The 12,182-nt window shown below is 43.4% G+C and overlaps 1 protein-coding gene across 2 annotated transcripts in view; it reads right to left on the reverse strand.

Annotated features, from left to right (window-relative positions):
• Nucleotides 1-12,182, reverse strand: part of stk32c (serine/threonine kinase 32C) — a 52,687-nt gene that overhangs the window by 16,864 nt on the left and 23,641 nt on the right. For both annotated transcript variants that reach the window (XM_076974250.1, XM_076974251.1), the window contains one exon: nt 7,018-7,169. In XM_076974250.1, coding sequence (XP_076830365.1) covers nt 7,018-7,169 — 152 coding nt within the window. The remainder of the gene's footprint in view (nt 1-7,017; nt 7,170-12,182) is intronic.

The raw sequence follows: 12,182 nt of genomic DNA on the forward strand, positions 1-12,182 counted from the left end.
CCCCACCCGGTAACAATTTACGTTCACTAACCCTCCAGGTTCAAATCTCACTCCAAGTGATCTTGAAAAGTTGGCAACCCTGTAGAATGTTTACAACCTTGTTTGACTGGGTCCAAAGTATTCACTGAATAATAACACTTCTAGAACTACAATTTCTTTGCCAACACTGGAACAAAAATTTGATATTCTGTTTAAGATATTCAGGACATCCTGTGACATGTCATATGTTGTTTGTGTAATGATATTTTGTTATATGAAAGCATAATTCAATTCTTCTTTCTGAACTGTATGTGAAAAACACAAGATACACCATGTTTCATCTTGAATGAAATGTGAAATCCTGCCTGAAATGAGATCATTTTCAGTGTTGTGTAACGCCTATTACATGGTAAAGATATAAAATGAAACTTTATGTCCAGTTATGAAAGATTAAGCACTTGAAGAGGGTCAGCTGGGGGTGGCCCTGAGACCACTGCTGATGGAAAAGCACCAGATGTGACGCGGACACAGTCCACCCCTACACGCCCCCATAAAGGTCAGCAAACCCTTATGTATCATCTAGCCTTCCCCAGTGGATGCAAGCTCTTACCGATACACCAGATAAACAATCATGTGTGAACCCTTCCAAGACAGCGCTGTTCGCATGAATGATAAAATATGAATGGGAATACGCGTTAGTTCGATTTTTATAACTGCAAGTGTTTTAACTGGACCTCAACAAAAAGTCAATGTTCAATGTTCAAAAGGTTTCAATGTTTTCAAACATTTTTATCTATACCAATAATCATGTAAAACTGTGTTTTATGAACTTTTAAAAATATTTAATTTATTATGTTTAATAATAGAATTCAACTAATGTGCTGCACTTTATAAAATGACTTATTTTTATAAAAAAAAAATGTCTTCTGTAGTTTGAGGAGAGGTTTTAAAGTGTTGGGTTTTAGGCATCAATTAAATCCTCTGGGCTGCTCGGCTAAGGTGCACATGCCTTCAGCCCACCCACATACGGAAGCAGACTAAGCTCCAATCAGCAGCTACGTTCCTGAGCCAAGAAACAGCTCCACAACAGCCTTCATAATCTGCGCCACCGTTTGTTCTTTTAAAATGAAGGGAAAGGGAATCTTCTTAAAACAAAACAAAAAAGGCAACAATTCAGTAATGATGTTTGGACTTCAGAAGGTCCAAACTTCACAGGTCTTTGCAGACTAATGAAATATTCAGTCACAGCAGAGATACTGCAAGGCATGTGATTAAAGTGTTTAAAGTCTACTATTTTTGCATAAACACATATGGTTAAATGGTAACACTTTAAAAATGATGTATTAATAATGCTCTACTGGACAACACCCCCCCCCCCCCCCCCTACACACACACACACACACACACACACACTTCACTTATATCAGTGTGACAGATATTAGCAAACAGCATTAAAGTCACTATTTGTCACAACATTAATTTGACGCATACATGAGTCATTATCCTTAAAGCCTGGTTTTGTAAATCCCCAGCACAGGTTCCTGGGGTTGTGGGCATGCTGAACTGCTCAAGTCCTGCTGCCTCTCTGCTATAGCTGAATGTTTCTCACTCTGGGTGATATTTGAGCAGCTTTTAGTCTGACTTGCACACGTTCTTCTACTTGGCTAATATGTACAACAAACACACACACACACACACTCACACAAACTCACTCACACTCACACTCACATACAGAGCAGAATCTCACTCAGCAAGAGGTTGCACTCAGATTCTCAGAGTCATCTGAACAAGGACAGAAGGCTGAGAGCCTGAATGCATCATTTGTTAGGAGCACCAAAAACATTAATTAACAACTTCATGAGGACCTAGACATCCTTCCAAAGACAGCACAATGAGGGGACATAATGGCCCTCACAACTTTGCCTGTTTTTATTTTGAAGAATTATGACTAGCTTAGAAGACCTTATTATTATCCAGGTTTGTATTAGGGTCATTTTCTCATTATATTTAAAGCAATACAATTCAGTGTGTACATACAGCTGTCTATGTGTGTTGGGCACACAATACATTCCAGAAAGTCTGCATACAACTTCCTGAGATCTTCTCTAAAGAGACAGGTCCATCAAGGTGTGTGGACACTCACACACTCCCTCTAAATGCAGTACAGCCTTTGACCGCTGGGCTGGCCTCCTGAGCTTCAGGGCCCTGCAAGCAGGCCCAGACCCCCAAGGACACCGATGGGGTCCAGCAAGGTTGTGGTGTAGCCCAGCCTTGAAGGGCAAGGGGGAAAGGCCTGATGTAGAGCCAGCCAGAGAGAGAAAGGAGAGGAAGAAGAAGGTTACCAGGCTGGAAGAGGCAAAGTGAAGTAATCAGGCCACAATGATAAATGAGCTAAGGGAAGCATAAAAAGAGAAAACAAGAAAGAGGCATAAAGAGAGAGAAAGATAGAGAGAGACAGAGACAGACAGGGTGGGAGGTATACAGAAGCTTTTCGCAGTGTCCCAGATAGCAAACCATAGAAAGCTTGGCAGTGGCTATGCAAGTGGACACACACACACACACACACACACACACACACACACACACACACACACACACACACACACACACACACACACACATGCTCTTACACACACGCACACCCCCACACACACACACACACTAATTCCTTTCGTTATTCCCTTTACAATACAGTAAGTGTGTTCCTCCTCTCTCGCCTCTCCTACGGCCTACTTCACAAGGTGCACTTCTAAAGCAGCGTCCTGGATGAACTTCAAAACTAAAGTGGCCGCTGCAAAGTTAGCGAGTCCTGCAGAACTGGAGCAGTGCTCTCCACGGGGAGGCTTAGCTCCACCTGACCGACGAGATCAGGTGATCGCTCAGTGAGAGAGCTGAAGAAGGTAGAAAGAGAAGTTAAGGAGGCGGGCCGAGTGCTTGTGAGGCCAGCGTGAGCGCAGCGTGGAGCAGCTCTCGAGGTTTGCTGCTTTTGGAGGTGGGAGGCGAGTAATCTCTTCAGAGCCCAGGGAGTGTGCCACTGTCACACAGGGCTCAGCCACTGCCCAGAGAGCAATTGACAGTCTCAGCATTGGCATACTTGGACTGAGTGAGAGGGTATTTGTGTGTAAGTGTGTGTGTGAGAGAGAAAGTACATGCAAACTGAGATATTCAGTGTGAAAGCTACTGATGACTCACCCTGTGAGAATGTTAAATCCTCTTAAAGGAGAAATCCACAGTACACACACACACACACACAAATGATCATATTAGCACTCAGCTGAAGAACATGTTTTGATATTTAAATCACACATTCTGAGGGGCAAGTCAAGTAAGAAGTCAGCGATCTCCTCTCTCTTCAAGTAACTCTTTCAGATACTTGCTCTGGTAAACAGCTGGCTTACTGAAGCTGGCTAAAGCCGGCCAGCCTGCGTTGGCGACCCGGGCCTAAGCCCGCCTGCCCTCACTTGCCTGTCTCTCTGCCACTGGGTCTCATGGCCCATATTCATTTACTTGGGCAGATGGGAAAAGAATCGCTGTTAGTGGAACCAGCGGCAGACATTTGCTTCATGCCGCATAAAACGTCGCATCCACACGCACAGAAACAGCAGCTGCTGTGCAGTTGGGTGACATATTCTTGACATATTCACAAATGTCAAAGCTGTCAAACGCCATTTGCATTTAATACAATACCTGCTTGTGATGGATAGGTTTAGAATGCTCTATAGAGGGCCCTATACTTTCTTCTTAATGAACTGTTTTAGAACAAACTGCGACTCCCCGTCACGGCTCAGAATGGTGTAAATGGATACAGTAATTACAGCTTTCGGTACGTCTGACATTTTCAGGGCTTGCATTGCGTCTTTATCCTGCGGGGGAACGGGGAGGAAGACAGCTGCCGTGTGCTGACTGTGGCGATGACTCTCCTTCAGGGTAAAAGCAGGGTTCCCGCTCACAGCGTCGCCAGGGTTCAGGACTGCCGTCTGAAGAACGGAAGTATCAACCACCGCGAGAACAAAGCAAAATGCCCGCGCGTTAAGCCGCCCAAATTAGCAGATGTGCTGTTTTGCTGAAGCGTGTCCAATATCCACACACTGTCGCTAAACCTGTCTCGGGGGAATGCATGTTTCCAAAAAAAGCCTGCCTCGACATTCTTCAAACTACAAACTACCTGGCAATGCTGCTAGATCCTATGTGTTTGAAAGATTAGAGAAGAATTCTCGCCAACTCCAGCCATCCAATCAGAAGAGAGGATGTATTATAGCATTTCATTCTTCCTTTAAAATCTATGGGGATCCCAGAGACTTGAATCCGAATCTCAAATGTTGAGGAAACATTAACTTTATATTTATACATGCATTCAATATATTATTATTTATATAGCATCACAACATCATACATTGTCTCAAAACATCTTGAGGAGCCAGGTAGACCTTGTGCGTGAGGAGCCTTGGGAGGAGCCAACCCTGTTTCTCAGACGTGTTTCCCGTCCTCCTGTGACTGACACTGGAAAGCTGCGCTTATACACACAAGAATACAACACATGCCACTCTTTCCTGAAATGTCAGGGAATCTATTTCATACTGTCTGAAGCAACAGAAAACTCGATTTCCACAGATCCTAAGCCAACTATATTTCTGATCCTACTGAATTTTCTCACTGTGCTCGGAAAAGCTTTATTGGCTGTGTAATTCCCGGGACTGTGTGCAATAGCCCTGAGCTGGAAGCCAGACTTTACCGCTCCATCAGAGAACAAGACGCACCAGGTGGCAAATGGAATTGTGATTATAGGTTGATAAGGAGGCAGTGTTTCCTTGCCAGAGCTATTCAATTGAGTAAGTCGTGGTATAAGAACAGGACATTCAGAGAAAATTCCTGAGGTGGAGAGAAAAGTAAAAAAAACGAAGAACTCCCCATCTCCACCACATTCAAAGCTGCATTTCATTTCTTCACTCAGTAAAACCACGAGGAACTGAATGTGATTGCGCCTTCATATGTGTCTGGAGTTTGTCAGAATCAGAATCATGGATCGTTCTCATAAAGACAAGGGAAGCAGCACAGCCCTCACACCAGAGAACAGTTAAACAGCACTGCACATACACAATGAGGCTAGCATGATTGATACACTTGAAAAGTTAGTTCATAACTCAAACTCTCCTCTTTCTGCTTTTGTTCACTCTCTCTCTCTCTCTCTGTTATTCTCTCTCTCTGGCAGATTTGCAGATATAAACAGCCTTGGCAGATGTCCAGGACTATGAGGTCATGATAACTTCCCTTCCTGTCTGTAACGCTAGCAAGAAGTTAGCTTGATTTAAAAAACATTTTTTTTTTAAATCTTGATTCTCTTCATGGACCTCAGATGCAGCTGTGTGTGGCACACGAGGTGCTGCATCATGGCAGCTAATTATAACTCTTAATGATAACATCTAATCATGTCTCTTCCCTTGAGGTAGGGCAGCTGAACATATGATTGTCAACATCACCATTTCTCTGGCGGGAACGGCCGTGGGCCATATCTGGCGGCCGTGTTATGAGCTCCGCACATACGGTTTACAGGAGAACACTGCTCAGGCGGCACATGAAGACAGATAGGAACTCCCAACAGCTGCCCCACAGAGATGGAGTAGAGAAGGTCTGAGGGCGGGTGGAGGCTGCAGCAGCGTTAAAGGCTATTAGGGAGGAGGTTTGTCTGTGTGGGTGTGTGAGTGTGTGTATGTGTGTGGGGGTGTGAATTCTGCAGTATTCTGTGGTTTCTCTCTGTGTTCCTGTAACAACAGTTGGCATCTGAACGATGATTTTCTTGGAACTTTTACAAGATCATATTTTCTTCTGTCGAAGAATTATTCTTTTCTGTAACACAGAGGGAATATTAGGCTGCAATGTTTTTATCTCTTAATTGTGATCAGGAACACTGAAATCATTTAGTGCCCAGTGAAAACAATAGTCCAGCAAAAGCACATGAATGCCTAAATGGATTCTACGGATGAATTTAAAGTTCAAGTTTAAATGCTTTCTTAATGAAAATAACATTTGCAAGGAGCAGCCACTGTGTGTAAAATCCAATAATTTTTTATACGAAGGAAGAAAAATAAATGATTCACAGCAGTTCCCAGTAAACAACTCCCGGTATAACTCCCAGCTATGTGTGTGTAGTACTGATACTACTCCAAGTACTAGAGCTACTGCAGAGAGATACGCATGCACACTAGCATTAAGTAGCTGTACTGCAGTATGCATGAAACTAGACAGTTCCCTAATCACATCTGTGATGCACAGTCTGGAGCAGCTGGAAGAATAATGAACTCTGTGGTGTGTGTGTGTGTATGAGAGAGAGAGAGAGATTAAGATATAAAAAAAAGACATGTGGTGTGTCTGTCTTGGTCTCTATGGCAACAATGCAAGATGACCTGAAAGTAAAACAGAAGAAATGACATCCATGTGTGACCACTGCAAGACAGAGGCAGACACTAGACAGACAGACAGACAGACAGACACGCACACACACAGTGTTTCTAATCCCAGCTCTTAAAGTTGGTACAGGGGATGACACAAATCACAACTTAAATAAAGGATTTTTAGGACAATCGTGCTACTACAAGTGCTTACCATTATTAATTAATTGGCAATACCACACACGATCACACATTATCAGTACTGTGTGGTGCCTGTGGTGTTGTGTGTCCTCAAATGACTGCAGCTACAACCACAAACACTGCTTAAGTGTCTACACATTGCACTGCACAGATTCAATATATACGTCATGCAATTAAGAAACAACGATGCAACCGGTTATGCTTTAGTAGGAAAACGACGCTCAGGCAAGAGGAGTGTGTGAGAAAAGAGGAAGAGGGGAGTGACAGGGTAAAGTGATAGAACGAGAGAAGGAAAGGCAGAATTCACATTACAATGCACATCACAAGACACTGTCCAACGTGACACCATGAGCCGTGCATGCACCATTCCTGTGCCGTAAATGATTGATTTCATTAACCATCATCCAGCATGCACAATATAACAAGAAGTGAAAGAACCCAGGATAGTCACCAGAGGTTGACTAAAAAAACATGTTCAATGTCCTGTAGGATCTCTAGCTCTCTAAAGACGTTTCGGACCTCATCTCGCTCTATGCACTGCTGCTTGTTCATGTACTTCATGGCGTACATCTTCTCTGTGTCCCGCTTCTGCACGATACACACCTGCAAAAGGCACGCACACGTACACACACACACACGTACACACACAAACACACACACACACGTTTTTACAATTCCAATTAAACAACTTTGTATTCATGTCATTCCCAATGAGCAGATTCCAGCTTTGCTTGAGGACAAAACTACAGAGAGGTTTGAATGTATTTTTTTCATCCATTCAATCCACCTTCAGCACCAGTAATAACAGCTTCATCTGCTCGTCACAGTACCCTCAATTCCTGTCACTTGACATGGCTCCAAGCAGACGTCCCTCATATTCGACATGGTCAATGTATTCTTCCAGAGAAAGCATGGAATCTAAGGCCAGGATTAGGACCAAAATGAGCATAGACTAATCAAAGTCAAATCCATCCCAACATATCAAGCCCTTAGAGAGTTATTGCAACGCTAGAAATCGCAGGGAGACGTAAAACAAACAGTGTGATGATTTCAGCAGTGTGTCTCTAGAAGCAAGTTGGTTGTGGGTTGTTTCTCTGGCACGAAAACTACAGCGACAACTGTCATGCTGTTATATAATGGCGAACATATGGTGAGAAGATACAGTGCATCACGTAACCTGCACAGTCTAGGGCTTTAGCCACGGCTGAATCTAGGAGCCTGGGAGGGAAGCGTTTTCCATAGCCAAGACGGACTGATCGGAGCCAAAGCTCCTTCTCCTGAAAGGCTTTTGTTTAAGCTTTTGTTTCGCTGCAGTTTGCTTTCCCTTCTCTTCCCTTCCCTTTCCTTCTCTTTGGTGTCTACCACCACCATGGCCCAGGCATGCAGGCATCTCTCAGCTCCCCTTGATATCTTAATATGAATAACACTTATACACAATTACACAGGCACACACAGACACACACACACACACACACACACACACACACACACACACACACACACACACACACACACACACACACACATATGCAGACACACATCAAGCAGACAAAGCACTGCCTCTGCCCTGTCAGCTTGTCTGCTGAGAGACCTTTTGTTATAGATCAGCTGTGTGTGAAGTGAGTGTCCTGAATAGAGGGAGATCTCTATCTGAGACCTGGCGCTGCCTACAGTTCTGTATGTCAGGGCAGACTAAAAGGTGTCCAGGGGCTGGTTTTAGGCTGGACCATCAGATTTGTTTTTATTTCATCCAGGAATTATGCTAGATGTCCACCATCTAGCAGAATTCCTGGATGGATCCATATTTGTCCTTATTCTGAAATAAACCAGTAGTTTCTTTACATTGCAGAATTACATTTTTACTTGTCAATGTCAAATACCTTATATTTCATTGATTTTAACAAATCACCTTGTACCTTACTTGGCTAACCACTGAAAGTCCGCATTTGGTCAGCATGGCTGCAATAGTGTGCAAATACCACAAAGAAAGTCTTTAGGGTCTCATTGGCCAGCCAGTCCTTTTCTTTCAAAGAGAAAGAAAGATTCATTTAATCTCTTCTGTATACTTCGCCAGACATAAATACTGCAAGTATTATAAATCATGTAAGTCAAAGTCAAATTTATTTATATAGCGCTTTTTACAACACATGTTGTCACAAAGCAGCTTTACAATCATATGGGTCCAGATCCCTAATGAGCAAGCCAGAGATGACAGTGTCAAAGGGCAAAGAAAAACTCCCTATGATTAGGAAGAAACCTCGGGAGGACCAAGACTCAAAAGGGAACCCATCCTCCATTGGGCGGCCCGTTAGCACAAGTACGTATTTGTGGTCAAAAGGTGGTTCTATAGTTATAGTTATGGTTCTAGTTCCCCGGCCAAGTAGTCACAGTCCCTTCAGTGCAGATGGTGAGCCTCAGGTAGGAGCTAGCATCAGCACATCCTCTTGCGGTAATGGCACATCCAAACCCGGCATCAGTACATCCATCGACAAGCCAGACCATCTCCTAGGTGCTTGTAGGTGCTTGCATGCAATCATCTTAGGTAGGAGCATGCAAAAAAAAAAAAAAAAGATAGACAATACAAGTTGAGTGTGTGGACATTTAAACAACCATTGATTTAAACATACATAGTTCATGTGCCAGTGATTATCATGTGGCTCCGGCAGGCTAATCTATAGCAGCATAACTAAAGGGAGGGGTTCAGAGGTGACCACAGTTGTGAGGGCTCACTGAGACATTGCTTTCCAGCCAAGTCATTGTCATAACTAGAGTGATGCCATGACACAGCTGGATGACAGCATCAACATCTTAGATTACAAGAAGTCTCAAGGTCTGGGGGCGTCCTGAGCCCCACACCTTCACAGGGGGAATATTAACTGAAGGCTTGATTAAATAGGTGAGTCTTAAGTCTAGATTTAAAGATGGGAACTGTGTCAGAATCTCGGATTGGAGCTGGAAGGCTATTCCATAATTGAGGGGCTTTAAAGTTGAAAGCTCTACCTCAGGCTGTAGTCTTACTAATTTTTGGAACTAAGAGAAATCCAGCATTTTGGGAGTGCAAAGGGCGAGATGGGTTGTAGTAAGCAATGAGTTCACTCAGATATTGTGGGGCAAGACCAGTGAACACCTTATAGGTCAACAGAAGAATTTTTAATTCAATTCGATATTTAATCGGAAGCCAGTGTAAGCCAGAGTGGGACTAATGTGATCAAATTTTCTAGCCTTAGCTAGGACTCTAGCTGCAGCATTTTGTACACATTGTAGCTTCTTTATGGACTGTTTAGAGAATCCAATTAGAAGACCATTACAGTAGTCCAATCTTCACGAGACAAAAGCATGGACCAGCTTCTCTGCATCAGCTAATGACAGTAAGTGTCTCAGCTTGGCGATATTACGTAAATGGAAAAAGGCAGCCTTAGTGACATTGCATATGTGTGTGTCAAATGAAAGATCCGAATCAATAGTGACACCTAAGGTTTTTGCGGTAGATTTAGGTGTTACTGAAAAACCATCTAGGGTAATTCATTCATAGATTTGGGCCCAAGAATCAGCACCTCAGTCTTATCGGAATTTAGTTGAAGAAAATTTGATGCCATCCAGTTTTTTATGTCCTGGACGCAGTTCTCAATCTTGAGAGTAGTAGTGATATCATCTGGATTGGAAGATATATACAACTGAGTATCATCTGCATAGCAATGGAAGCTACCATGCCTACGAATGATGGTGCCCAGTGGTAGTATATATAATGAGAATAATGTGGGGCCCAGTACAGATCCTTGTGGGACGCCATATTTTACCAAAGTATATTCTGAGCATTTGTTATTTACTAGTACAAATTTGTAACAATCTGTCAGGTAGGACCTGAACCATGAGAGTGCTTGACCTCTTATGCCAATGAGTGTCTCCAGCCTATTTAGTAGAATATTATGATCAATGGTGTCAAAAGCAGCACTGTGGTCTAGCAGTATGAGAAAAGAAACGTGTCCTTTATCAGAGGATATGAAGAGATCATTCAGTATTTTAGTCAGTGCAGTTTCAGTGCTGTGATGGGTCTAAATCCAGACTGAAATAACTCTTGACATGTTCTGTCTGTAAGAAGGAAGAGAGTTGCGAAGAAACTACTTTCTCTAAAAGTTTGGATATGAACAACAGATTAGAGATTGGCCTATAGTTGGGACAGTTCCTGGGGATTAAGACCCCAGTAAAACTAATTCATATTTCACATTTCCAGATCAAACTAGTCAGCTCTGTTAGCTAGCTAGAGAGATTATGATGTTAATTCTGTGTGCTGTAGTGCTACCGTCCCTGTATGTGCTCCTTTTTATCCTGTTCAGGGGTTATCAACATGGCCACCCTCACCACAGCAGTAAACCCTCATTACCGTGTCGTACACATGAGCGTGAAAAGGTGTGGTAGCTGCTGTTTTCAGGAGTGGGTCTTCACACACCCCCACCCAACCCCACACACTACATCACCCAGCATGGTGCTCCTCTACACACTGATGAAACCTACAGCTGGGCTAAAAGAAAATGAACGTTTTATACTCAGCCCTTCTGATTAACAGGTTTTAACAAACTGTTGATATAAAAATCATTGATGAGAGTTAGAAACCTTCTCACGAACTGTGGAGTCATCCGGCGGTTCCGTCAGACGTATTGCCCATACACTCAGACAGAGAGAGAGACTCATCGGGGACTCCAAGGTAGCAAGGGGCAAGTCCATGAAGCACTTTTTATGTGATGATTAGTGTCTTGGATTGGATAAGTGTTGTCGGTGGAAGCCAGTGAAGGTGTTGAAGGAGAGGAGATATATGTGCAGATTTTCTGGTATGAGTGAGTAGAGTGTTGTATATACTGAAGTTTGTTTAGAAATTTTCTGGGGAGAACTGAAAATATCAAGACCCAAGGCAATGAAAGCATGAACCAATATTTCAGCATCATGAAAGCTGAGAGAAGCATGTTGCCGAGGAACAGCACAAAGATGGAAATATTTGATCTGGGAACAGAGCTAATGTGTGACTGAAGAGAAAGTGTGGTATCAAAGATGAGAAAGAGAGAGAGAGAGAGAGAGAGAGAGAGAGAGAGAGAGAGAGAGAGTGAAAGAGAGGGAGAGTGTGTGTAAAAGAGAGGTAGAGAGAAAAGAGAGAAGCAGAGAGAGGGAGGCAGAGACAGGGTCTGCCCACGATGCTGGACTAGTGGTGATAGTTCACGTCCCCTCATTACGGCCAGAGAAGCCTCCTCTTCACTGCATTACAGCAGGAGTGACAGCAGGAAATCTATTAGTACAGCAAAACACACTGGCTAATTGCCTCCTTCCTCTGCTCATCTAGAAGGAGAAGACAAGTGCAGCTCCTGCAAAGGAGTGTGTGTTCTCCCTCACTTACTCCATTACTCAGCCTAGCCATCCTGGTTTCTCTCCCCCCCCCCCCCTTCCTGTTTGCTCTTATGTAGAGCCACCCACTCCTTTCACATTGTGGTCCCCCAAGTTCCTCTTCCTATCCCCATCCACTCTCCTCCAACCAGTCTCTCTCCTTTTCCTCCTCCTTTCTCTGTTCCATTACTCAGCCTCTTCCTGCCCTCTTGGTCTGTGTCTCCATTTTCCGTTTTCAGATTTTCT

This window comes from Brachyhypopomus gauderio, chromosome 15 (genome assembly GCF_052324685.1).
Source record: "Brachyhypopomus gauderio isolate BG-103 chromosome 15, BGAUD_0.2, whole genome shotgun sequence".
Lineage (NCBI taxonomy): Eukaryota > Metazoa > Chordata > Actinopteri > Gymnotiformes > Hypopomidae > Brachyhypopomus > Brachyhypopomus gauderio.